Raw genomic sequence first — 27316 nt, 5'->3', positions numbered from 1 at the left:
GTCCCGTAGGTTTGCCGCTGGGCAGGACACTCCTCTCTATGTGTGCACTCAGCTCTGCTCCGGACAAAAGTGGGTTGTTTTTTAAAGACCTTGCCACACCACCTAACTGTAGACCTGAATGTAGCCTAGTTGGGCAGGGTGGGGGTTAGTGGGGGAGTGCAGAGTAAAATTTCATCAAACCCAACTCTTCAGAGCGCAAGTGTGGAAATGTGGTTGGGCCAATGGACTGGTAGAAAATATAAATATCCATCCAAGGCATTTTTTACATTTTAGGAAATCCACTTATGTAAATATGCTAATCTGATAAGACTTCTGCTGGGCAAATAAATGCTGATATTAAGAGTCTAGGTAGGAGCTGAGTGATCAGGGAAGAGGCTGCCAGGAAAATCTTTAAAATTAGATGTGGGGAAAAAAACACCACCAAGATCTCATCATCTCACCTGTCACTTCAGATCATAAGGAAAACAGAGAGCAGGCTTTTAAGAAAATATATTTTCACTAGGCTCAAAATCATAGGAGCATTCAAAGACATGCTTCATCTCCCACACTCTAGAAGTGCGCCTAGATAAATTAAGGGTTCTAGCTTTAATATCTCAAATATTTGTCATTGTGCTCCTAAATTTATTTGCGTGTGCCTACATTTTTCACACGTGCTCCTTATAAAAAATGTCAGTGTAGAGCCCTGCAACAACTAGGGAATGGAGAGGAAGGTGGGAGAAAACCTGCTGTGATGTACATTACAGCCACAAAAAAAATACAGCTGAATTGGATCCCCAGGACTACTATTACACACTGATGGACAGTGGAGCTGACATCAGGCACATCTGTCACACAGTCACTGTAAAATGACAACGCATGTTGGAATTACAGAGGACTCAAAATGTTCCACATACAAAAAGATAAAAAACATAAATGTCAACCATCAGAGATGTGCTCCAAGAAACCTCTCATTATCATACTTAACACACCAGTGTTGAAATGTGACGACAGAACTGTACATGTTCTGATGTGCTCAAACTAAGAACCTGTACAGCCAGGTGACATGATGTCTGGTTGGACTGTAGAGAATGTCCACCAGGGGGAAGGTGGCATTCATTGTTGCCAAACTGAACCATTCTCCTGATGAAGACCATGAGGGAAGCGCTATTTAAAAAAATATATTTCACCTTTATTTAACTAGGCAAGTCAGATAAGAACCAATTCTTATTTACAATGACGGCCTACCCCGGCCAAACCCAGGCAACGCTGGGGTAATTGTGCGCCGCCCTATGGGACTCCCAATCACGGCCGGATGTAATACAGCCTGGATTCGAACCAGGGACTGCACTGAGATGCAGTGCCTTAGACCGCTGCTCCACTCGGGAGAGACAAGAGTCACACAGAGTCAGTAAAGCAACCTTTCACTGCTAAACATGTCTGACCATGCAAACAAAAGGGCTGACGACATTCTTGGTGTGAGAACATGTCATCCATCTTACATCACCCTTTCCTCCACGAGGCCTTGTGTAATTGCATAAGGAGTCCACACCAACTATTTTGAGAACCAAAAAGAAGGAACTCATCCCCATGTTATTTGCTGTATTTTTGGTACCCCTGCGTAAGTAGGCCTACATGTGTTTTTTCCACTGGGTGATACAATGTGCCTGAGAGGAAGTCATCCAGTCGAGTAAAGTCTTCCACAGCACTGATGCTTAGTGAGGAGTCAAAACAGTGAGCACTCAGCTTCTGCCAACTTGCACCACTGTTGGCTGGGACTGGGCAGTTTAGAGTGGCTGCATGGCTCTCTAAAGCTCTTTGGCTCCTCTGCACTTTCTGATGTAGACTAATGGAGGAGATGCCGGGGTAGAGCTACAGAGGAGAGAGGGATATTACTAACCTGTTTAACAGGCATGGAGGTCCGCCACGGCCTGGAGCAGAGAAATACTGCTGCTCCCGTCATTTTCCTCCCTGTGAGTTTGTTTCATAAAATGATTTCACAACTCTGTTTGAGAGGAGGGTTACATCATGAGCAAGCCACGATTTGGGCCATGCCAACCATCACACTGCCTCGAGTAGACTCTGATTCTTCTTTTCACCTGAACAGCAACGTAATACAATGAATGTGCTCCATCCCTTAACCTTGAAAGCCTATAGGTGAAGACACAACAAGAGGGTAACCTAGGCCCTATGTACCGCCAATGATTTGGGCATAATTACATGTTTTCAAAGTAAAAGAGACAATGTAGTCCACACACACAACATGTAGGCTAGTCACACAACATGTAGGCTAGTCACACAACATGTGTATCTGTTTATATGCATTCTTGGGGGACCCAGTCATCCTTGATTGTCAACATTAGGTACAGTGAACTCCAAAAGTATTGGAATAGTGACGCATTCTTTGTTGTTTTGGCCTGTACTCCAGCCCTTTGGATTTGAAATGATACAATGACTGTGGCGCAGACAGTCAGCTTTAATTTGAGGGTATTTTCATCCATATTGGGTGAACTGTTGAGAAATGACATAACTTTTTGTACACAGTCCCCACATTTTAGGGGACCAAAAGTATTCACGTGTGTAGTAAAATAATAAAAAGATAAGTATTTGGTCCCATATTCATAGCACAGTGACTACATAAAGCTTGGGACTCTACACATTTGTCAGATGCATTTACGGTTTGTTTTGGTTGAGTTTCAAATTATTTTGTCGCCAATTTAGATGAATGCTAAATAATGTATTGTGTCATTTTGGAGTCACTTGTATTGAAAATAAGAATAATGTGGATGCTACCATGACTAATCCTGAACATATCATGAATAGTGATGAGTGAGAAAGTTAGACGCACAAATATCATACCCCTAAGTCATGTTAACCTCTCTCCATTACAATAACTGGGGAGGTTAGTTATTTTTGGTGGGTATGATATTTGTGCGTCTAACGTTCTCACTCATCATTACTCACGATTCATTCCGGATTATCCGTAATCATTAGGGATGCACAATATATCAGTGAGCATATCGGAATCGGACGATATTAGCTAAAAATGCCAACATCGGCCCGATGTCTAGTTTAATGCCGATGTGCAAAATCTGACGTGCATACCTATAAAATACAGCGCTACACAGAAGAGGGTTTACATGAAATGTTACATACACAGCTGGACACGATGGAAACGGACACAGTAACAGTGCGTACCGAAGAAGAGAGGCCACGGACAGACAGAGCTGAAACTTCACTGCTTGACATGTATGATGAAATCCTGGTTGAGAATGAAAAGACTGAAAAATTAATAACGAAACAGCACAGCAAGTGAGTGAAAGAAATAGGTTTTGATTATGTTTTTCTGGTAATGGGGACATATGTAAATGCAAACAAATAACTTTTTGGTCAGTGTGGTGTGGTGTGTGTGTAACCTATATTTAAATAGGCAAGTCAGTTAAGAACAAATTCTTATTTACAATGACGGCCTACCCCGGCCAAACCTGGACGACGCTGGGCCAATTGTGAGCCGCCCTATGAGACTCCCAATCACGGCTGGATGTGATACAGCCTGGATTCGAACCAGGGACTGTGGTGACGCCTCTTGCACTGAGATGCAGTGCCTTAGACCGCTGCGTCTGTGTGTGTGTGTGTGTTAACTATACTAGAATGCTTAAAGACTGCTAAAATGTAAGATATTGGTTATCGGTATCGGGTTTTTTGGCAAGGAAAATATTGGATATCGGTATTGGCAAAAAATATCACCGCATCCCTAGTAATCATTGTATCATCCATATTAATGTAAGTGTTTAGAAACATTCTTATATACAATAAAAGTGACTCCAAAATGACACAATACATTATTCACCATACATTTATATTAGGTACAAAATAATCTGAAACACAACCAAAACAAACAGCAAATGTCTCCAACAAATCTGTAGTCACAAACTTGATGTAGTCACTGTGTGCTATGAATATGGGACCAAATACTTACATTATTACTACTTTAATATACATAAGTGAATTTGTCCCAATACTTTCGGTCCCTTAAAATGTATAAAAAGTGCTGTAATCTCTAAATGGTTCACTCGATATGGATGAACATACCCTCAAATTAAAGCTGACAGTCTGCACTTTAACCTCACAGTCATTGTATCATTTCAAATCCAAAGTGTTGGAGTACAGCGCCAAAACAACAAAAAATGTCACTGCCCCAATACTTCTGGAGCTCACTGTATGTGCAGCTGACAGTCATTGAGCTCCATGATTAAAAACCATGAGCGAATGGCATAATGTGCAGGTGTCTACCATAAACAGCTTTTACTGGGTGTTTTGAAGTGTGTAACACGTGTCTACGCACCATTGTGTCATGTCTGTCCCAGCTTTAGCAATTGAGGGATGTGGGCAGAGTTGTGCCATGCTGCTATAATGAGATCATTCCAAGTCTGGGCAGCTCTGATTAGTGTGCAGGGAGATGGGGTTAATAAGGAGGCACGGTCAAAACTTTGAGATCTTATTTCTTGCTCTCACTTTGAAAAGGGTTATGGCCACTTATATGACAGCCACGTTTAAAAGCTCCTTGAACTTTTTGGGGTGTAAGATGTAGCCTAGTGCATTACACTTTAGTCACCTGTGGCCCCTCCCCTGACGAGTCAGACCAGGGCTGTAATTACACATCCCATCTGAATGATAATGCACATTGAAACCTTGACCTCATACTCTAGAATTGACTGGCTGGAGTGTCTGCGGCCTCTGATCCAGCTAAATCAAAATGAATCATCGGGCCATTGTTGTGATTGTTTTAATGGAGCGGTCCTGGATGGGGAAGGTACTTTCATAATGATTTTCCACCTAGCAAGCCACAACTTATTAAGCAGACAGTTACACAATAACTGGGTCAATCTCGCAAACAAGGCGAGTTAAAAAAGTTAAAAAGCCCGAAATCTGACACTGAGAGTCCCTCTTCTTTCTACAAGGATAAGTTTACAGACCTCATTCTGGAGAGTCCCGATAACTCTAGGACTATGGAATGAGTTGAAGGCTGTGCAATCATGTTGAGAGTAGTCCCTGTAATAACAGCGTTAACTGGGTCCTCTCAACGAGACCTTGTATGCAGCCATTTTAAAAGAAGGATACCTGGCCGTCCTTAAGACAGTCAAACAGCAAAAAATACTTGCTGAATTAAGTGTAATTCTATTTAAAAAGGAGAAGGGGCATAATGTTAGGTGACTTTCTAACTAGCCAACTACCGGACATGACACTCTTCAGAAATAGACATTTTAAAACAGTAATTCTCTTTGCTCACATGCAAAAAATAATTTACAGGAAGCCTTGGCATATTTGTTCAACTTTAGTGGAAATGCCATTTGAAATGTGATCTGGTGTGAATATAAACATCTCGTGATCTATCTCCTCAGAGGACCAAGGGCTCAACGGCAGGCTGGGCACAGACAGATACTTTGTGTCAGCTGTGAGTGCCTTGCGGGTTTTCACACCAAGCATCCCATAACACTGGTGACTTAGAGACCCCTATCTGCTCAAGGTTAGAGAGGTATGGGTTAATCACATCAATCCAGGTTTACAGCAGAGCCCAGGAACATTCTAGGTACCCCACCACCTTTTCCTGGAAACAAGTCTGGATATCTAGTGTAGAGGTTGACCAATTTAATTAGGGACGATTTCAAGTTTTCATAACAATCGGTAATCAGCCTTTTTGGATGCCAATTATGGCCGATTACATTGCAATCCACGAGGAGACTGCGTAGCAGGCTGACCACCTGTTACGCGAGCGAAGCATCAAAAGGACCTTGTGGCTGTAAGGAGCCAAGGTAAGTTGCTAGCTAGCATTAAACTTATCTTATAAAAAAACTATCAATCTTCACAATCACTAGTTAACTACACATGGTTTATGATATTACTAGTTTATCTAGCTTGTTCTGCATTGCATATAATCAATGCGGTGCCTGTTAATTTATCATCGAATCACAGCCTACTTTTGAATATGTCCGTAAACACACCAGCCAGCTGGTCTGCGCATGCTCTGAGGACGCGGCTGGGAATGCCGTCTGGGCCTGCAGCCTTGCGAGGGTTAACACGTTTAAATGTTTTACTCACCTCGGCTGCAGTGAAGGAGAGCCCGCAGGTTTTGGTAGGGGGCCGTGTCAGTGGCACTGTATTGTCCTCAAAGCGGGCAAAAAAGTTGTTTAGCCTGTCTGGGAGCAAGACATCCTGGTCCTCGACGGGGCTGGTTTTCTTTTTGTAATCCGTGATTGACTGTAGACCCTGCCACATACCTCTTGTGTCTGAGCTGTTGAATTTCGACTCGATTTTGTCTCTGTACTGAGACTTGGCCTGTTTGATTGCCTTGCGGAGAGAATAGCTACACTGTTTGTATTCGGTCATGCTTCCGGTCACCTTGCCCTGGTTAAAAGCAGTGGTTCGCGCTTTCAGTTTCACGCGAATGCTGCCGTCAATCCACGGTTTCTGGTTTGGGAATGTTTTTATCGTTGCTGTGGGTACGACATCGTCAATGCACTTCCTAATGAACTCGCTCACCGAATCAGCATATTCGTCAATATTGTTGTTGGACGCGATGCGGAACATATTCCAATCTGCGTGATCGAAGCAGTCTTGAAGCGTGGATTCAGATTGGTCGGACCAGCGTTGAACAGACCTGAGCGCGGGAGCTTGTTGTTTGAGTTTTTGTTTGTAGGCTGGAATCAACAAAATGGAGTCGTGGTCAGCTTTTCCGAAAGGGGGGCGGGGGAGGGCCTTATAAGCGTCGCGGAAATTAGTGTAACAATGGTCTAGTGTTTTTCCAGCCCTGGTAGCACAATCGATATGCTGATAGAATTTAGGGAGTTTTGTTTTTAGATTAGCCTTGTTAAAATCCCCAGCTACGATGAATGCAGCCTCAGGGTGTGTGGTTTCCAGTTTACAAAGAGTCAGATAAAGTTCGTTCAGGGCCATCGATGTGTCTGCTTGGGGGGGAATGTATACGGCTGTGATTATGATTGACGAGAATTCCCTTGGTAGATAATGCGGTCGACATTTGATTGTGAGGAGTTCTAGATCAGGTGAACAGAACGACTTGAGTTCTTGTGTGTTGTTATGATGATCACACCACTTCTCGTTAATCATAAGGCATACCCCCCCGCCCCTCTTCTTACCGGAAAGATGTTTGTTTCTGTCGGCGCGATGCATGGAGAAACCAGCTGGCTGCACCGACTCCGTTAGCGTCCCTTGAGTTAGCCATGTTTCCGTGAAGCAGAGCACGTTGCAATCCCTGATGTCTCTCTGGAATGCTACCCGTGCTCGGATTTCATCAACCTTATTGTCAAGAGACTGGACATTGGCGAGTAGTATGCTAGGGAGTGGAGCGCGATGTGCCCGTCTCCGAAGCCTGACCACGAGACCGCCACGTTTTCCCCTTTTTCGGCGACGCACAGGGTCGCCGGCTGGGATCAGATCCATTGTATTGTGTGGAAGGCAAGACACTGGATCCGTTTCGGGAAAGTCATATTCCTGGTAGGAACGATGATGAGTTGACGTTAATCGTATATTCAGTAGTTCCTCCCGACTGTATGTAATGAAACCTAAGATTACCCGGGGTACCGATGTAAGAAATAACACGTAAAAAAACAAAATACTGCATATTTTCCAAGGAACGCGAAGCGAGGCAGCCATCTCTTTCCGGCGCCATTTACGGACATATTCAATCAATCCTTATCCCAGTCTGCTGTTCCCACATGCTTCAAGAGGGCCACCATTGTTCCTGTTCCCAAGAAAGCTAAGGTAACTGAGCTAAACGACTACCGCCCCGTAGCACTCACTTCCGTCATCATGAAGTGCTTTGAGAGACTAGTCAAGGACCATATCACCTCCACCCTACCGGACACCCTAGACCCACTCCAATTTGCTTACCGACCCAATAGGTCCACAGACGACGCAATCGCAACCACACTGCACACTGCCCTAACCCATCTGGACAAGAGGAATACCCATGTGAGAATGCTGTTCATCGATTACAGCTCAGCATTTAACACCATAGTACCCTCCAAACTCGTCATCAAGCTCGAGACCCTGGGTCTCGACCCCGCCCTGTGCAACTGGGTCCTGGACTTCCTGACGGGCCGCCCCCAGGTGGTGAGGGTAGGTAACAACATCTCCACCCCGCTGATCCTCAACACTGGGGCCCCACAAGGGTGCGTTCTGAGCCCTCTCCTGTACTCCCTGTTCACCCACGACTGCGTGGCCATGCACGCCTCCAACTCAATCATCAAGTTTGCGGATGACACTACAGTGGTAGGCTTGATCACCAACAACGACGAGACGGCCTACAGGGAGGAGGTGAGGGCCCTCGGAGTGTGGTGTCAGGAAAATAACCTCATACTCAACGTCAACAAAACAAAGGAGATGATTGTGGACTTCAGGAAACAGCAGAGGGAGCACCCCCCTATCCACATCGACGGGTCAGTAGTGGAGAAGGTGGAAAGTTTTAAGTTCCTCGGTGTACACATCACGGACAAACTGAACTGGTCCACCCACACAGACAGCGTTGTGAAGAAGGCGCAGCAGCGCCTCTTCAACCTCAGGAGGCTGAAGAAATTCGGCTTGTCACCAAAAGCACTCACAAACTTCTACAGATGCACAATCGAGAGCATCCTGTCGGGCTGTATCACCGCCTGGTACGGCAACTGCTCCGCCCACAACCGTAAGGCTCTCCAGAGGGTAGTGAGGTCTGCAGAACGCATCACCAGGGGCAAACTACCTGCCCTCCAGGACACCTACACCACCCGATGTCACAGGAAGGCCATAAAGATCATCAAGGACAACAACCACCCAAGCCACTGCCTGTTCACCCCGCTATCATCCAGAAGGCGAGGTCAGTACAGGTGCATCAAAGCAGGGACCGAGAGACTGAAAAACAGCTTCTATCTCAAGGCCATCAGACTGTTAAACAGCCACCACTAACATTTAGCGGCCGCTGCCAACATACTGACTCAACTCCAGCCACTTTAAAAATGGGAATTGATGGAAATTATGTAAAAATGTACCACTAGCCACTTTAAGCAATGCCACTTAATACAATGTTTACATACCCTACATTACCCATCTCATATGTATACATACTGTACTCTATATCATCTACTGCATCTTGCCATCTTTATGCAATACATGTACCACTAGCCACTTTAAACTATGCCACTTTATGTTTACATACCCTACAGTACTCATCTCATATGTATATACCGTACTCTATACCATCTACTGCATCTGCCATGCCGTTCTGTACCACCACTCATCCATATATCTTTATGTACATATTCTTTATCCCTTACACTTGTGTGTGTGTGTAAGGTAGTAGTGTGGAATTGTTAGGTTAGATTACTGTTGGTTATTACTGCATTGTCGGAACTAGAAGCACAAGCATTTCGCTACACTCGCATTAACATCTGCTAACCATGTGTATGTGACTAATAAAATTTGATTTGATTTGATTTGATTTTACTTCAACTTCGCCAAACGGGTGATGATTTAACAAAAGCGCATTTGCGAAAAAAGCACAATAGTTGCAGTAATGTACCTAACCATAAACATCAATGCCTTTCTTAAAATCAATACACAAGTATATATTTTTAAACCTGCACACGTAGTTAAAAGAAATTCATGTTAGCAGGCAATATTAACTAGGGAGGAAATTGTGTCACTTCTCTTGGGTTCAGTGCAAACAGAGGCAGGGTATATACAGCAGTTTGGGCCGCCTGGCTCGTTGCGAACTGTTGAAAAGCCATTTCTTCCTAACAAAGACCGTAATTAATTTGCCAGAATTGTACATAATTATGACATAACATTGAAGGTTGTGCAATGTAACAGCAATATTTAGACTTAGGGTTGCCACCCGTTCGATAAAATATGGAACGGTTCCGTATTTCAGTGAAAGAATAAACGTTTTGTTTTCGAAATGATAGTTTCCGGATTTGACCATATTAATGACCAAAGGCTCGTATTTCTGCATGTTTATTATATTATAATTAAGTATATGATTTGATATTTGATAGAGCAGCCTGACTGAGCGGTGGTAGGCAGCAGCATGCTCGTAAGAATTCATTCAAACAGCAGCTCTTAGCAATGCTTGAAGCACAGCGCTGTTTATGACTTCAAGCCTATCAACTCCCGAGATTAGGCTGGCAATACTAAAGTGCCTATAAGAACATCCAATAGTCAAAGGTATATGAAATACAAACGCTATAGAGAGAAATAGTTGACACGTCATAATTCCTATAACTACAACCTAAAACTTCTTAACTGGGAATATTGAAGAACTGGGAATATTGAACCACCAGCTTTCATATGTTCTCATGTTCTGAGCAAGGAACTTAAACGTTAGCTTTTTTACATGGCACATATTGCACTTTTACTTTCTTCTCCAACACTGTGTTTTTGCATTATTGAGTGTGATTCATTATTTATTTGAGACTAAATTGATTTTATTTATGTATTATATTAAGTTAAAATAAAAGTGTTCATTGTTTATTTAGTATTGTTGTAATTGTAATTTATTACAAATATATATTTAAAAATTGTCCGATTAATCGGTATAAGCTTTTTTTGATCCTCCAATTATCGGTATCGGCGTTGAAAAATCATAAATCGGTCGACCTCTAATCTATTCTAGTAAAACTCACCTGAGCAAACCATTACCTCCCCGAACCACAGAAAAAGAAAACAAGAATCACAAACAAGTAAAACTGCTCACAAAATTAACTTAGTAAAAACCGTTCAAGAGTACAGTACCCAGGGATCCCCAGCAAAGTGGAACCCTGAGTGATGGAGCATAGCCTAAGTGATGAAGAATAATAGGGTCATGTGTACCTTTGCTCCTGTGTTAGTGGGAGGAAGGTCTGGTCTGGCAAGGTCAGACTAAACAACAGAGATGAGGAGGGCTGAGTGTCTGACTTAAGGCACTTGGCCATGCTACAGGCCCCTCTGTCCTGTTCTAAAGACTGCTACTGTACATGACCTGTTACACTGTGTGGATTCATGTTTATTTATTTTACCTTTATTTAACTAGGCAAGTCAGTTAAGAACAAATTCTTATTTTCAATGACGGCCTAGGAACAGTGTTTCAGTGGCAGAACGACAGATTTTTTTATCTTGTCAGCATGGGGATTCGAACTTGCAACCTTTTGGTTACAACGCACTAGGCTACCTGCCACGCGGCAGTCATGTCTTGTGTGGATTCATAGACATGTCTGAAGTAAGGCTTTTTTTCTGGATCAAAAAAAGGCTTAGGTGGTGGGCGTGGCAGGGTGCGCGGTCGGCTCAGCAATTTAAAAAACGAAATCCATGTAGTTGAGATACATTTTTGCAGTTTGAAGCGAATTTCCTGCAAATCTATACATTTTGCCACGGCTAATGCTGTGCTCTTTTACTCAAACATACTACAATATATACTGCTATATTCATTTATTTTGGAATTTTCAATTCTCCCTGACCGTTGACCTTTTATTTTGGTGATTGTTAGTTCAAAGATTAAATTATGAAAAAATATATAGGTCCATTATCTTTTCTACATACTTTATATTTGGTTTAAGTCATTAAAGTTTACACTGAAAGTGTCTTTCCATCCCGAAAATTAACCCAAAAAAACACACACACACACATAAACTCAGAAAAAAAAGAACGCTCTCTCACTGTCAACTGCGCTTATTTTCAGCAAACTTAACGTGTAAATATTTGTATGAACATAAGATTCAACTGAAACATAGACTGAAAAAGTTCCACAGACATGTGACGAACAGAAATTGAATAATGTGTCCCTGAACAAAGGCGGGGTCAAAATCAAAAGTAACAGTCAGTATCTGGTGTGGCCACCAGCTGCATTAAGTACTGCAGTGCATCTCCTCCTCATGGACTGCACCAGATTTGCCAGTTCTTGCTGTGAGATGTTACCCCACTCTTCCACCAAGGCACCTGCAAGTTCCCGGACATTTCTGGGGGGAATGGCCCTAGCCCTCACCCTTCGATCCAACAGTTCCCAGACAAACTCAATGGGATTGAGATCCGGGCTCTTCGCTGGCCATGGCAGAACACTGACATTCCTGTCTTGCAGGAAATCACACACAGAACGAGCAGTATGGCTGGTGGCATTGTCATGCTGGAGGGTCATGTCAGGATGAGCCTGCAGGAAAGGTACCACATGAGGGAGGAGGATGTCTTCCCTGTAACGCACAGCGTTGAGATTGCCTGCAATAACAACAAGCTCAGTACGATGATGCTGTGACACACCGCCCCAGACCGTGACTACCCTCCACCTCCAAAACGATCCCGCTCCAGAGTACAGGCCTCGGTGTAATGCTCATTCCTTCGACGATAAACGCGAATCCGACCATCAACCCTGGCGAGACAAAACCGCGACTCGTCAGTGAAGATAACTTTTTGCCAGTCCTGTATGGTCCAGCGACGGTTTGTGCCCATAGGCGACGTTGTTGCCAGTGATGTCTGATGAGGACCTGCCTTACAACAGGCCTACAAGCCCTCAGTCCAGCCTCTTGCGGACAATCTGAGCACTGATGGAGGGATTGTGCATTCCTGCTATAACTCGGGCAGTTGTTGTTGCCATCCTGTACCTGTCCCGCAGGTGTGATGTTCGGATGTACCGATCCTGTGCAGGTGTTGTTACACGTGTTCTGCCACTGCGAGGACGATCAGCTGTCCATCCTGTCTCGCTTAGGCATCTCACAGTACGGACATTGCAATTTATTGCCCTGGCCACATCTGCAGTCCTAATGCCTCCTTGCAGCATGCCTAAAGCACGTTCACGCAGATGTGCAGGGACCCTGGGCGTCTTTCTTTTGGTGTTTTTCAGAGTCAGTAGAAAGGCCTCTTCATTGTCCTAAGTTTTCATAACTGTGACCTTAATTGCCTACCATCTGTAAGCTGTTAGTGTCTTAATAACCGTTCCACAGGTGCATTAATTGTTTATGGTTCATTGAACAAGCATGGGAAACAGTGTTTAAACGCTTTACAATGAAGATCTGTGAATTTATTTGGATTTTTACTAATTATCTTTGAAAGACAGGGTCGTGAAAAAGGGACGTTTCTTTTTTTGCTGAGTTATATACACTGCTCAAAAAAATAAAGGGAACACTAAAATAACACATTCTAGATCTGAATGAATGAAATATTCTTATTAAATACTTTTTTCTTTACATAGTTGAATGTGCTGACAACAAAATCACACAAATTATCAATGGAAATCAAATTTATCAACCCATGGAGGTCTGGATTTGGAGTCACATTCAAAATTAAAGTGGAAAACCACACTACAGGCTGATCCAACTTTGATGTAATGTCCTTAAAACAAGTCAAAATGAGGCTCAGTAGTGTGTGTGGCCTCCACGTGCCTGTATGACCTCCCTACAACGCCTGGGCATGCTCCTGATGAGGTGGCGGATGGTCTCCTGAGGGATCTCCTCCCAGACCTGGACTAAAGCATCCGCCAACTCCTGGACAGTCTGTGGTGCAACGTGGCGTTGGTGGATGGAGCGAGACATGATGTCCCAGATGTGCTCAATTGGATTCAGGTCTGGGGAACGGGCAGTCCATAGCATCAATGCCTTCCTCTTGCAGGAACTGCTGACACACTGCAGCCACATGAGGTCTAGCATTGTCTTGCATTAGGAGGAACCCAGGGCCAACCGCACCAGCATATGGTCTCACAAGGGGTCTGAGGATCTCATCTCGGTACCTAATGGCAGTCAGGCTACCTCTGGCGAGCACATGGAGGGCTGTGCGGCCCCCCAAAGAAATGCCACCCCACACCATGACTGACCCACTGCCAAACCGGTCATGCTGGAGGATGTTGCAGGCAGCAGAACGTTCTCCACGGCGTCTCCAGACTCTGTCACGTCTGTCACACATGTGCTCAGTGTGAACCTGCTTTCATCTGTGAAGAGCACAGGGCGCCAGTGGCGAATTTGCCAATCTTGGTGTTCTCTGGCAAATGCCAAACGTCCTGCACGGTGTTGGGCTGTAAGCACAACCCCCACCTGTGGACGTCGGGCCCTCATGGAGTCTGTTTCTGACCATTTGAGCAGACACATGCACATTTGTGGCCTGCTGGAGATCATTTTGCAGGGCTCTGGCAGTGCTCCTCCTTGCACAAAGGCGGAGGTAGCGGTCCTGCTGCTGGGTTGTTGCCCTCCTACGGCCTCCTCCACGTCTCCTGATGTACTGGCCTGTCTCCTGGTAGCGCCTCCATGCTCTGGACACTACGCTGACAGACACAGCAAACCTTCTTGCCACAGCTCGCATTGATGTGCCATCCTGGATGAGCTGCACTACCTGAGCCACTTGTGTGGGTTGTAGACTCCGTCTCATGCTACCACTAGAGTGAAAGCACCGCCAGCATTCAAAAGTGACCAAAACATCAGCCAGGAAGCATAGGAACTGAGAAGTGGTCTGTGGTCACCACCTGCAGAACCACTCCTTTATTGGGGGTGTCTTGCTAATTGCCTATAATTTCCACCTGTTGTCTATTCCATTTGCACAACAGCATGTGAAATGTATTGTCAATCAGTGTTGCTTCCTAAGTGGACAGTTTGATTTCACAGAAGTGTGATTTACTTGGAGTTACATTGTGTTGTTTAAGTGTTCCCTTTATTTTTTTGAGCAGTGTATATATATATATATATCACAGGAGGCTGCTGAGGGGAGGACGGCTCATAATAATGGCCAGAATTGAGCTAATGGAATGGTATCATTCAGCTCCAGCCATTACCACAAGCCTGTCCTCCCCAATTAAAGTGCAACCAACATCCTGTGAGAAAGATATATATATTATATATATATAGAGAGAGGGAGAGAGAGATTTGCCCTTGAGCAAGGCACTTACCCCTAATTTGCTCCAGAGGCACCATATAACTATGGCTGACCCTGTAAAACAACACATTTCACTGCAGCTATACAACATATAACGCTAGTTAGCATCAGCTCGCGAAACTACCTCGAACTTCCTTCATATTGCACGCAGACATACTTTTAAAAAATGTATTTCCATAATCTCGCATTATCCCTTTAAGACACTAGATATTACGACTAGCCTACATTGGTCAAGGGAGTGAGACCGAACACAACCCATTTCTAAGTACCCAATACTTTCCCTGTACTATTTAACTGAAAAACAACAAGGGCATCTAAAGTGAATCATAGTGAAAAAATACCCCAAAGTGACATTTCTCACTTCAAAGGCAGCGTTTGAGAAAAGAGCGAGAATGAGCATAGGGAGGAAAATAATGGAGTTCAGGCAGCAGTGATATGAGGAGCCTGCAGACAAGCATCAGATTCATTCTCACTAGAGCTCCCCCTCACCGCTAAACCAATTCTGACCCAATAACCGGCTCTGCCAGGTTAACACATCAGGCCTTTGAAGGACAGTGTTTCCTCTGTCAGACAGTAAGGTGGAGGGGCGCTTGTAAATAATGTCAGCCGCTGCCTGGAGAGCACTCATCAGAGAGGGGCTGGCTGCAGATGTTCTGTCGACTGATACTCACGCTCAGCACCTGCTTATCATTGGATGCCCTCTGGTTTCACAAAGAACATAGACTACAGAGGCAAGACAGAGCGGAGTATAGACAGACGGGTTGGTTGACAATGTCAAAACAATGATGCACTCACATCTAAGAGGCAAAAGGCTGTGTTATGATTCTGAATGGTCAGATGGCAGCTTCTTGCCATTGTTGTAGCTGTGGGGAACCATAGGTGGCTGTTTCAGCTAGTTGTCTTGTTTTGCGGTGTTTTGACTTATGTCATGGCTATGCCAACATGGCTAAAATTCGCTAGCTAGCTAATCAACAACTAACGATGCTTTTGAGAGACACCAGTGTTTATTGGGCAAATGTATTTATGTTCTCAATAAACATTAAGATGAAATATGGTTTAATGTCAATAATCCTTTGTAAGCCAACCCCATCTGTGCTGTCCCAAAGTTGTGCACGCATCAGTTCGTTAGGTAAACAAACCACCTGTCTATAGAAAGGGGAATGTGAGGTGGTCTGTGCATTTAGTTTCTAAATCAGACAAGGAAACTATAATCCATTAACCCGACTTGAATGGAATGTATTGAGTCAGTGAGATAAGCACACAAACCAACCTAAGCCAGCATTAAGTTCAATAAAGAACTCTGAAGTTGGGAAAACAATCCACCAATGAAGATAATAAAGCTCTGTCTGATGGGCCACCCTACGCTCGGCCTAGCTGGGAGCACCACTCTCCTAAGGTCCACCACTGACTGATTGCTCAAACATTGCACTGTAGAGAGGACAGGCCTCAATCCCCCCAGCAATCTGTGCAAAACATGAGGACCAACAGACAGTCCTACTGCGTAATAGGACTGCAATTCTTCACTTTATTATTACTATGAACCCCAAAGGGAGTTTCTCTTGTCTGCTCCCCACCTGTCAGGGGTGACATTTGGACAAGTGTTCATCTGTAAAGAGCTTCCTCTCCGATGCTGCCCACTCCGCCTCCATTGCTGGCAGTGGTTTGTGAGTGTGACCGCAGAAGCCTTCGTCCGCGTTGAAGAGCAGCTGAACCAACAGGAAAGCCAACCCCAGTCAATTAATTTATGGAAAAATTGCAATTATTGGAGGGCCCTCAGCGGGGGAAGGAAAACATTTACAAATGACGCGCAATAATTGCTATTATTTTGTTTTCCTTTTCTTTAAGCAAAATGTGGAACTGTTCTGCAATGGAGTAGCAAAGTCAACAGTTCCCCACATGTACCTAATCATTGTGTATTTACGATGTATCCCATCTGAACACCCAGATGACGAAAATCACTTCCATACAGGCACTCTGTAAAACGGCCTGAGTCACATGAACACACCAGGCAGACTCGGCACACATTAAGAACTCTTGATCATTAAGTGCTGTGCCTCTGTAGCACCATCTGTGCCCAGCTGCAAGTTTCCCCCCACTACCTAACATGTTAACCCAATAGGCAGACTAAGGACTACAGAGAATGGATCCTTCAATCAGAATTGTACAGCGAGAGAATGTTTAGTCTCGCAACCTATTGTCACAAGATTATTTTTTGGGCTGCTTTGATTTAAATGAGACAAGTGCATCTGTGTTCTTTCAACAGCCCAAATATAAGATCCCAGCGAGGTAGCTAGCAACTATAATCGACTAAATAAAATGTAGACATTTCAATAGGTAAACCTGACAAAGCTGCAGCTTTGTTCAATGCTGTCCTCAATAGTAGCTGGTTCCCAGTCAAAAGAAAGATACAAAACCACTGACTGAGTCAGAGAGAAACCCAGCACCACACGACAGCTTTCTCTCTCACTGAGGGTGGGGGTGACACGCGCTTAGGATTGGGAGGGGAGCTGTTTACAGTCGGAAAGAACAGGACTGAGTGACTCACAGAAAGAAAGAAAGGGGGATGCTTTTGTGGAGAATGCTAGACAATCCCATAGAGTCAGCTCTTCCCTCTTTCCTGTACATGGCAAAACCCAGAAGAGTAATATGCATGCTAAACAAAGAGTTGAATCAACTAACAAAGGGTCAGACAATAAAACTAAGAACAGATGGCCCTTATATATATATTTTTTTTAGAACCTATTGCTAAGTGTTTCATTTTACTGATGCTATGGAGATCTCTTAATCAATGTCTGTGCTGTTCAAATCTGTTGGTGGGTGAGGCGAATTCAGCTCTCGGCTACAAACAGCTGGGGATCAGAGGCCTCAGTGTTAAAATGGAGGGATCACTTCTCCCTTCCACAGCTTCTTTGTTCAAATGACTTTATGGGAGACATAAGTTAGCATGTGCTGTGTCCTGACAAATTTATGGCTGTTTGGAATGGATACCATTTGGTCATGAACCATGTTTGAGTAATACAATTTAGAGCTGATCAGATAAGGTGCTCCGCATTGAGCCATATTTTAACGCTGTAATTTATTACTTACCGGATCATGTATTGTGCCATTAACCATGTTTGTGTGACATAATTTAAGAGTGATCAGCTGTAGAGCCTAATGGAAACCTGTCTTGTGTATTCAAGGGGCAATTCTCACCACAAGTGTTAGTTTTAGCGGCTTGCTTGCCATATTTTTCCAGTTTAAAAGCTGGCAACCGTCTGCAACATCTGGTTCGAATGGATGGGGGTATGTCAGCAAGGAGAAGCTCAGAGGAACGCAAACAGCGACAAGACTGCTCACATGTAACAACTCATCATTCAGGGTTTACCCAATAACAAACTCATCAACAGCAATGTGTCAAAGTCAACAAGCTGCTATTATCAATTCACAACTCATGCTCAGACCTTCATTACTTATACAAACTCACCTATCAGTAAGTAAACACATTAGATTTTCACAATCATGTCATCTTATCATGCCCAAATAGTGATGATTAAGTATATACAATATTTGACAGATGGAGAATGGAGAAAGATGGAGAACAAGCTATGAAGGAAAAATATGAGTTTTGGTGAAGGTACAGCCAACTAGCGCAAAAATAATATTGCGATATTGTCCAAACGATATATCGTCAAATAAAATCCCGATATGTAACGGCATGTCCGATTAATTAGGGACGATTTCAAGTGTTCATAACAATCGGTAATCGGCATTTTTGGACGCCGATTATGGCCGATTACATTGCACTCCACGAGGAGACTGCGTGGCAGGCTGACCACCTGTTACACGAGTGGAGCAAGGAGCCAAGGTAAGTTGCTAGCTAGCATTAAACTTAACTTGTAAAAAAATCAATCTTAACATAATCACTAGTTAACTACACATGGTTGATGATATTACTAGTTTATCTAGCTTGTCCCGTGTTGCATATAATCAATGCAGTGCCTGTTTATTTATCATCGAATCACAGCCTACTTCACCAAACGGGTGATGATTTAACATGCGCATTCACGAAAAAAGTACCGTCGTTGCACCAATGTGTACCTAACCATAAACATCAATGCCTTTCTTAAAATCAATACACAAGCACATTAACCTACATATTTAGTTGCCTGCTAACACGAATTTATTTTACCTAGGGAAATTGTGTCACTTCTTTTTCGTTCTTTGCAAGTAGAGTTAGGGTATATGCAGCAGTTTGGGCCACCTAGCTCGTTGCGAACTGTGTGAAGACCATTTCTTCCTAACAAAGACCGTAATTAATTTGCCATAATTTGACGGTTGTGCAATGTAACAGCAATATTTAGACTTAGGGTTGCCGCCCGTTCGATAAAATACAGAACGGTTCCGTATTTCACTGAAAGAAATTGCGTGTTTATTATAATTAAGTCTATGATTTGATATACCAGTGGTGGTAGGCAGCAGCAGGCTCGTAAGCATTCATTCAAACAGCACTTTCCTGCATTTCCCAGCAGCTCTTCGCTGTGCTTCAAGCATTGCGCTGTTTATGACTTCAAGCCTATCAACTCCCAAGATTAGGCTGGCAATACTATAGTGCCTATAAGAACATCCAATAGTCAAAGGTATATGAAATACAAATGGAGAGAATAGAGAGAAATAGTCCTATAATATCTACAACCTAAAGCTTCTTAATGAGGAATATTGAAGACTCATGTTAAAAGGAACCACCAGCTTTCATATGTTCTGAAGGAACTTAAACGTTAGCTTTTTTACATGGCACATATTGCACTTTTACTTTCTTCTCCAAAACTGTTTTTGCATTATTTAAACCAAATTGAACATCTCGTTTTTTTGAGACTACATTTTAATTTATGTATTATATTAAGTTAAAATAGTGTTAATTCAGTAATGTTGTAATTGTCATCACAAATACATATATAAAAATCTGCATCGTTTTTTTTGGTCCTCCAATAAGCGGTATCGGCATTGAAAAATCATAATCAGTCGACCTCTACAATCGATCCCCCCCAATCACTAATGGGTAGTCAGGTAAGGAGGACATACCACCACAGCACTGACTCGCTAAACAACGTCCTTCAGTTCAACTGACAGACATGTGGAAGACAGGCAGAAAAGCAAATATGAAAGTAGTTAAGTGCGCAAATACACATTGTGTAAAGTCAGGAAAAGAGGTCCATGTGATCATACTCTCCTTGTTTTTGACAGTGATTTCACATTCTTACTATTTCGCCAAGACACCAATGCAGTCAATCTCTAAGTGGAACGACAGACTAATTCACAGTGGGCAATTTACAAAGTTCAAGAAAATAAAAATGTGACAGAAAACAGTGTTGCACTTGACCATTTAGTTTGGACAAGCAAAACAGACACCGAAATCTGTCTTAAGTTCAGGATATTACGTTGGAAACATTTCAAATGGGGCTATCTAGTTCAAACCTGGTTACCGCACCAGTAGAATTTGTGCAGAAAAGTTCTCACATTTGGACAAATTCACAGGTTGTCAGAACTTTCAATGTGCTTTACTTTCCATGCTTAAAGCTGCGTTTACAATGCAGCCGAACTCTGATCTTTTCACCAATTAGTCTTTTGAGCAATCAGATCTTTTGCCCAAAAATTGGGCAAAAGATCCAAATTGGGCTTCCTGTGCAAACGAGGCCTCTGTAGCACAGGTGATTTAAGCAACACCATTGAGAGTAATCTCTTTTCACCATCAGGCAGATCTCTCTCTCACTTATGTCCAGAGACACCCTGCACTACACGCATTTCTATCAGAAACAGCACTAGCTTAAATATTTAATTTGGCTCCTCCTGGTGATTGGAAAGGCCTGGAATTTGACTCGGCCCTGAACCTGGAGGTACATCAAACACAACTGCTGTCATCCCCCTCTCCCAGTCAAAACAATGTCCTCTCATGTAAACGTTTCACTTTGTGTTGAAATTGTAAAAAAAAACAAATAAGAGCGACCCAGCAAGTGCGTTGATACCCTGTTTGCATCACAGCATTCTGTGGGGGATTGATCCGCACTTTGCAGTATGATGTGGAATGTCTGGGAGATATGCTGCGTTTACACTGACAGCCCAATTCCCATATTTTTCCACAAATTCCCCCCCCAGCAATAATTGTGCAAAAGATCGGAATTGGTCTGCCTGTGTAAACGCAGCCATAGTCTCTCCATCTAGCTCATTTAGTCGCCATCTAGATGCTTCAATTATACAGATTGTGTAGTAGCAATGGCATTGTTTTATTAGCTAGATTAATAGCACAACAAATAAGTTGTGGGACAGTGACACTTATGGCAAATAATGAGAACGTTAGTTACCCACATGAACATTACTATGGTATATGCATAGTTTAAAAATGAAAGAGGGTAATCTATCCTAACAGTGTTCTTACACAAATTTGTGGACGTAATTGAATTTCAGCTAACACCAACTATTTCTTATCTAGAATGAATAAACAAGTGATGTTACTATTTAGTTAGCCAGCTAGCTACTAACAGTAATCCCAGGTGGATTACTTCTGTTTTGCCTGTGCTAACGTCCAATTAGCTGGTTAGCTAACGTTAGAAGCCAACGTTAACAAGCTAGCCATTTAATTTAGCAGGCGTTATAAATCATATTTCAGAAACGTTAAAGTTATCTAGCTACTGTGTCGTTTAGCTTAGTTTGTTTAATTTGTCACATACATAACGTGCCCTACTCGAAATATTAAAGTGCGCCCAAACTTTTAAACCACAGCAAGCACCCTTTCGAACGTTCGTCCTACAAACTAACGTCGTTAGCTGGGCTAGCGACACAATAAACACAACTAGCTATAGTAGCTAGGTCGCGCTAAATAGACACATTTGTGGAGGGACAACATTCAACATTTTGGGTCTCTTACCTGTTAAACGCAGTTTAACCGGACCATTTCGCCGAACTCCTTGGTTAGACATCTTGCTTCCAGCTTAATATTTAATAAGACTAACCAGTTTCAGACAGAAGTAACAATAATGGATTGAAGGCATTGTTGCCCGGATGTAGACAGCACTGCTGCCATCATGATCACACAATTACTAGATAGGATGCCACAGAATGCATTTGATTTCGCAAGAGTATTTGGTCATCGGTGTTCCGGGCGACTAAATATTTTAGAGTAAGCAAGCGAACCGAGTTCACACTTCACATCTTCAGCGCGCTTCAGCTTCGGACCGATTGGAATTAAGTCCTCCTCCCAGCCAGACGAGAGTTGAACTGTGGAGCTCGTGCGCCCTTCAGTGCAGATCCCACTTCAGGGAGGCTAGTAAGTAAATGACCAATGACGACATGGGGATGGAAACAGCTGCCTGTACGGCTTGGCTAAAAACTGACATGATCGGATGCCAAAATGCCAATGACTGAGAAAATACAACTTTGTTAGACTAGTGTAATTTAAAAAAAAATATATAAAAAAAAAAGCTGGCTCTGACAGTCCAGATACCGTAGCAAAAACCGCTTATTTGCATTTCGTTCTTACAGAAAAAAAGAGGATGGAAGCTATAAAGATTCATATTGGAATTCAATGCATTGCCAATCCACCCAAACCAAGAAATTACAGCAGTTGGAATCTTAATACATTTATTTACAGACAATTATAAAACATATGTACATTTCAGACAATAGAAGTCCATTATTACAGAGGACAAACAGTGGCAGTATACAGTAGAGATGAAAGGAAAAGTGGTATTTAGAAGTTGAAAGTGCTTTGGTTCTCACTGATCTGGAATGCATAGCCATCAGTTGTCAATTCTGGAGCAACACATTGGTCTTCCTCTTCCTAGAAAACAGCACATGCAAGAAAAATTGAGGCAAAGGAAATACCATCTATAATAGGACAGGTTCAATTAGTCACCATTACACAATGCTCACCTCTCCAGAGAAATATTTCTCAATCAGGTTGAGGGAGGCCTTGTAGACGAGCTCATTCTCATGGGACTGCAGAGCTTCAATCTTGTCTAGCCCACCACATTCCTCGATCATCATGCACAGCTTTTCTGCTTCACCAATCTTATCTCCAGCCTGATGGACAAAACAAGTTAAAGAATAAATATGTCACCCGAATCTTGCAGTTACAGGGTTATGTCTACACCGTTAAGATTTATTTACTTATTCTTGGCGAGAAAGTCCCCTTACCAGGAAAATGTTGGTGATGGCATCCAAGATGACAAGGATGGTTTTACTGTCCTTTGTTGAGAGTAGATTCAACAGAGGCTCCAGCACATTGGCTTGAACAAGGTACACAACCTGTTCAACTGTGCCCCCACTGGTAAAGTTGGTTATTGCCCAAACTGCCTCTTTCTGAGTCTTGTAGTCACCCTGTATAGAAATGCAGATGCGGAATAGTGTTATAAAAAAAACATCCCACCATTCCTAATTATACAAATCCTATCATATAAGATACTACAGAAAACAATCCTACATACCTTGCGTAGGACATCTACCATGAGAGGGACCAGGCCAGCATTGATGATATCCTGGATCTGAGAGTCTCTCCCTGCAGTGATGTTGGAAAGGGTCCAGGAGGCCTCCTTCTGGATGTTACTCTTGTGATGGCGAAGCAGGCCAGGGAACATGGAGAGGGCCCCAGCATTCAGCACAGCCTGAGTCTGCTCATCCGTGCCAGTCACCATATTTCCAATGGCACGCAGAGAAGGAGTCTGAAGGAGACAGGTCAAAGACAGTGGGCACTTGGGTGAATACAGACATAGTACCATAGATGTTGAAATACACTGCAAAAAAAAGAAAAGAAAAAGGGAACACTAAAATAACACATCCTAGATCTGAATGAATGAAATATTCTTATTAAATACTTTTCTTTACATAGTTGAATGTGCTGAAAACAAAATCACACAAATTATCAATGGAAATCAAATTTATCAACCCATGGAGGTCTGGATTTGGAGTCACACTCAAAATTAAAGTGGAAAACCACACTACAGGCTGATCCAACTTTGATGTAATGTCCTTAAAACAAGTAAAAATGAGGCTCAGTAGTGTGTGTTGCCTCCACGTGCCTGTATGACCTCCCTACAACGCCTGGGCATGCTCCTGATGAGGTGGCGGATGGTCTCCTGAGGCATCTCCTCCCAGACCTGGACTAAAGCATCCGCCAACTCCTGGACAGTCTGTGGTGCAACGTGGCGTTGGTGGATGGAGCGAGACATGATGTCCCAGATGTGCTCAATTGGATTCAGGTCTGGGGAACGGGCGGGCCAGTCCATAGCATCAATGCCTTCCTCTTGCAGGAACTGCTGACACACTCCAGCCACATGAGGTCTAGCATTGTCTTGCATTTGGAGGAACCCAGGGCCAACCGCACCAGCATATGGTCTCACAAGGAGTCTGAGGATCTCATCTCGGTACCTAATGGCAGTCAGGCTACCTCTGGCGAGCACATGGAGGGCTGTGCGGCCCCCCAAAGAAATGCCACCCCACACCATGACTGACCCACCGCCAAACCGGTCATGCTGGAGGATGTTGCAGGCAGCAGAACGTTCTCCACGGCGTCTCCAGACTCTGTCACATGTGCTCAGTGTGAACCTGCTTTCATCTGTGAAGAGCACAGGGCGCCAGTGGCGAATTTGCCAATCTTGGTGTTCTCTGGCAAATGCCAAACGTCCTGCACGGTGTTGGGCTGTAAGCACAACCCCCACCTGTGGACGTCGGGCCCTCATGGAGTCTGTTTCTGACCGTTTGAGCAGACACATGCACATTTGTGGCCTGCTGGAGGTCATTTTGCAGGGCTCTGGCAGTGCTCCACCTGCTCCTCCTTGCACAAAGGCGGAGGTAGCGGTCCTGCTGCTGGGTTGTTGCCCTCCTACGGCCTCCTCCACGTCTCCTGATGTACTGGCCTGTCTCCTGGTAGCACCTCCATGCTCTGGACACTACGCTGACAGACACAGCAAACCGTCTTGCCACAGCTCGCATTGATGTGCCATCCTGGATGAGCTGCACTACCTGAACCACTTGTGTGGGTTGTAGACTCCGTCTCATGCTACCACTAGAGTGAAAGCACCGCCAGCATTCAAAAGTGACCAAAACATCAGCCAGGAAGCATAGGAACTGAGAAGTGGTCTGTGGTCACCACCTGCAGAACCACTCCTTTATTGGGGGTGTCTTGCTAATTGCCTATAATTTCCACCTGTTGTCTATTCCATTTACACAACAGCATGTGAAATTTATTGTCAATCAGTGTTGCTTCCTAAGTGGACAGTTTGATTTCACAGAAGTGTGATTTACATTGTGTTGTTTAAGTGTTCCCTTTATTTTTTTGAGCAGTGTATATAAATATGGTGACTACTTCATCATTGTACATGACAGCCCACCACCTCTGCAGGATAACTAGACTGGGCACATACCACAACAGCGATCTCCCCAGAGCCAAGCAGCTGCACCAGGCGGGATATCAGGCCAGTCTGCACCACCACCTCAATGCGATCGTTGGGCCCGTCTGTCAGATAGGACAATGCCCAGCAGGTGTCTGCCAGCACACCCTTATCATCATAGTGCAGCAGACGCACCAGAGTGGGCAGGATCTGCTGCACGGCTGCCAGAGGGGGAGATGGGTTCTTGTTGCGGCACAAGTTTGACAACGTCCAGGTGATGTTCCTCAGGTAGCCAGACTGCAGAGAAGACAAACAAATATTTGAGGTGTTCATTAATTGAGTTACAGCACCTCCCAGTGGTCAGTGAGGAAAGTAATGTGGGGGCAAGGAGTTATCAAAAAACAAGACTGATACTTTGTAGCGTGTCATGAACAAGTCAAGTGACTGTCCATTACTTATGAACGGTTGCCAAGGATCACCGCATTAAGTGTCTAGCCACTAAGAATACTTACAGAGAACAAAGAAAGCTCAGGGACAGCGAGCAGACTAAGCAGGGGGGCCACAGCTCCATGCTTGATGACTTGGTCTCTGTAGACTGACCCATCACCTAACAGAATAAATCAAGGATGCAAGGTTAGGGGTGGGAGATCACTTATGCAGTTTAGGGCTCTATACACTGACGAGATGCTGTAACAAAAGAGGAAGGCTTTACCTGCAATGTTACCCAAAGCCCACACAGCCTGCTCGCTGATGTGGGGGTGGGGAGATATGACAAGCCTGATGAAGGCTGGAATGGCTCCGCCCTCCACAACAGCACTGGTCTGGTCAGATGTTCCAGATGCAATGTTGGTTAGAGCCCAGGCAGCCTCAAACTGGATAGGGGGTGACTCCAAACCCAAGAAAGCAACTAACTTTGGAATCAACCCAGCACTGATGATGTGGTCAATGGGAGGATGTCTCTCACGGGATAGCAACTTCCTGTAATGAGAACAATTGAAAAAGCAACAAATCATGATCGCCAACACTTAAAAATTAAAATTAAAAAAAAGAGGATTTCCCAGAAAGTTTTACATTGATTACCTTGCAGCTTGCGTGGCGTTGAGCTGGGCATCAAGGTTGTTACTGTTCACACCTGCAATAATTTCCTCCACGGTCCACTGTCGAGTGGCCTGTAAATTAAGACAACAGGTTGTTGCCATTGGAATTATTTTACTAGGCAAGTCAGTTAAGAACAAAATATTTTACGGCCTTCTCCGGCCAAACCCTCCCCTAACCCGGATGACGCTGGTCCAATTGTGCGCCACTGGAATTGTATTAACAGGCAGGCCTAACAAACTCACCTGACAGTTTTGGCTTTTCTCTTGAAGTGGGGAAGTTACCTCGTCGACCAAAGTGGTGACATTTCTTCTTTTGAAGATCTGATCGTCCTTCTTTGCCTTGCGAAGTTCGACGTTCACTTCTACTCTCCTGCGTCTAAGTTCCTGCAAAGTGATCAACAACCATCAGTGACTGTGCCTAGCCAGATTAATTTAGCTAGCAAGCCATAAACACTGAAAAATGTGCCATGCATATGTCACTTACATTCGCATCTTTTCCTTTATTCTTGAACTTGTCCAGACGGACACCGTTCTCGTTGCTAGCAGACATTTTTGAGCAAACTGATAAAAATGTTCGATGAAGTTTGATAAAGAAAGATTTTTTTGAGCACCTAAACGAAATGCAACAAATAGTTTTATAATACGAATTGCTAGCTAGGATCCAAGAACACGTTTTTGGCTTTTCTATAAAGTTATATCAGTCACAAGTGACCAGGAAGAGTGGCTAGCAAACCCCTTCAACAAAGTAAAGCAGTAATATATAGAAGTACATCGAATATTTCCCAAATATAAGCACTTACCCGGTCCTTCTTTAGAAATTCTAGCTAATGCATTGAACATTTGTACAGACCTTTAAATTCCTGTCACAAAGCTCCCCGATTGGTCAGTTCGATTAAAAGCATCACCCTATTGGACTGTTTTGAAAAATCACAGGGCGCTCTGGAAATGTTGTCACTAGAGACCTATCGCGAGATTTCAGTACTCCCATGCCCTCATAATACAATTTGTATC

The 27316-nt window shown here is 43.7% G+C and overlaps 2 protein-coding genes across 3 annotated transcripts in view; both read right to left on the bottom strand.

Moving 5' to 3' along the window:
* Window positions 1-22123, bottom strand: part of LOC139565016 (E3 ubiquitin-protein ligase SMURF2-like) — a 59825-nt gene extending 37702 nt beyond the window's left edge. The window contains exon 1 of the mRNA XM_071385022.1: window positions 21749-22123. Within this exon, the coding sequence (XP_071241123.1) occupies window positions 21749-21800 (52 nt within the window). The 5' untranslated portion in view covers window positions 21801-22123. The remainder of the gene's footprint in view (window positions 1-21748) is intronic.
* Window positions 22124-22444: 321 nt separating this feature from the next.
* LOC139565015 (importin subunit alpha-1-like) lies at window positions 22445-27193 on the bottom strand. Of its 2 annotated transcripts, none has more exons than XM_071385021.1 (11): window positions 27156-27193; window positions 26790-26916; window positions 26549-26689; window positions 26289-26377; window positions 25921-26186; window positions 25721-25815; window positions 25242-25505; window positions 23307-23540; window positions 23017-23199; window positions 22753-22902; window positions 22445-22660 (listed from the first exon to the last, which is right to left on the bottom strand). In XM_071385021.1, the coding sequence occupies exons 2-11, from the start codon at window positions 26853-26855 to the stop codon at window positions 22571-22573; spliced, it is 1578 nt and encodes a 525-aa protein (XP_071241122.1). In that variant the 5' UTR covers window positions 26856-26916; window positions 27156-27193; the 3' UTR covers window positions 22445-22570. The 2 variants fall into 2 exon arrangements, with proteins under 2 accessions (XP_071241122.1, XP_071241121.1); XM_071385020.1 differs by having other exon boundaries at window positions 27106-27189.
* Window positions 27194-27316: the final 123 nt, after the last annotated feature.

Source organism: Salvelinus alpinus, chromosome 36 (assembly GCF_045679555.1).
Source record: "Salvelinus alpinus chromosome 36, SLU_Salpinus.1, whole genome shotgun sequence".
Classification (NCBI taxonomy): Eukaryota; Metazoa; Chordata; class Actinopteri; order Salmoniformes; family Salmonidae; genus Salvelinus; species Salvelinus alpinus.
The sequence above is the reverse complement of the archived record's forward strand: the minus strand, read 5'-3'. Positions and strand labels throughout refer to the sequence as shown.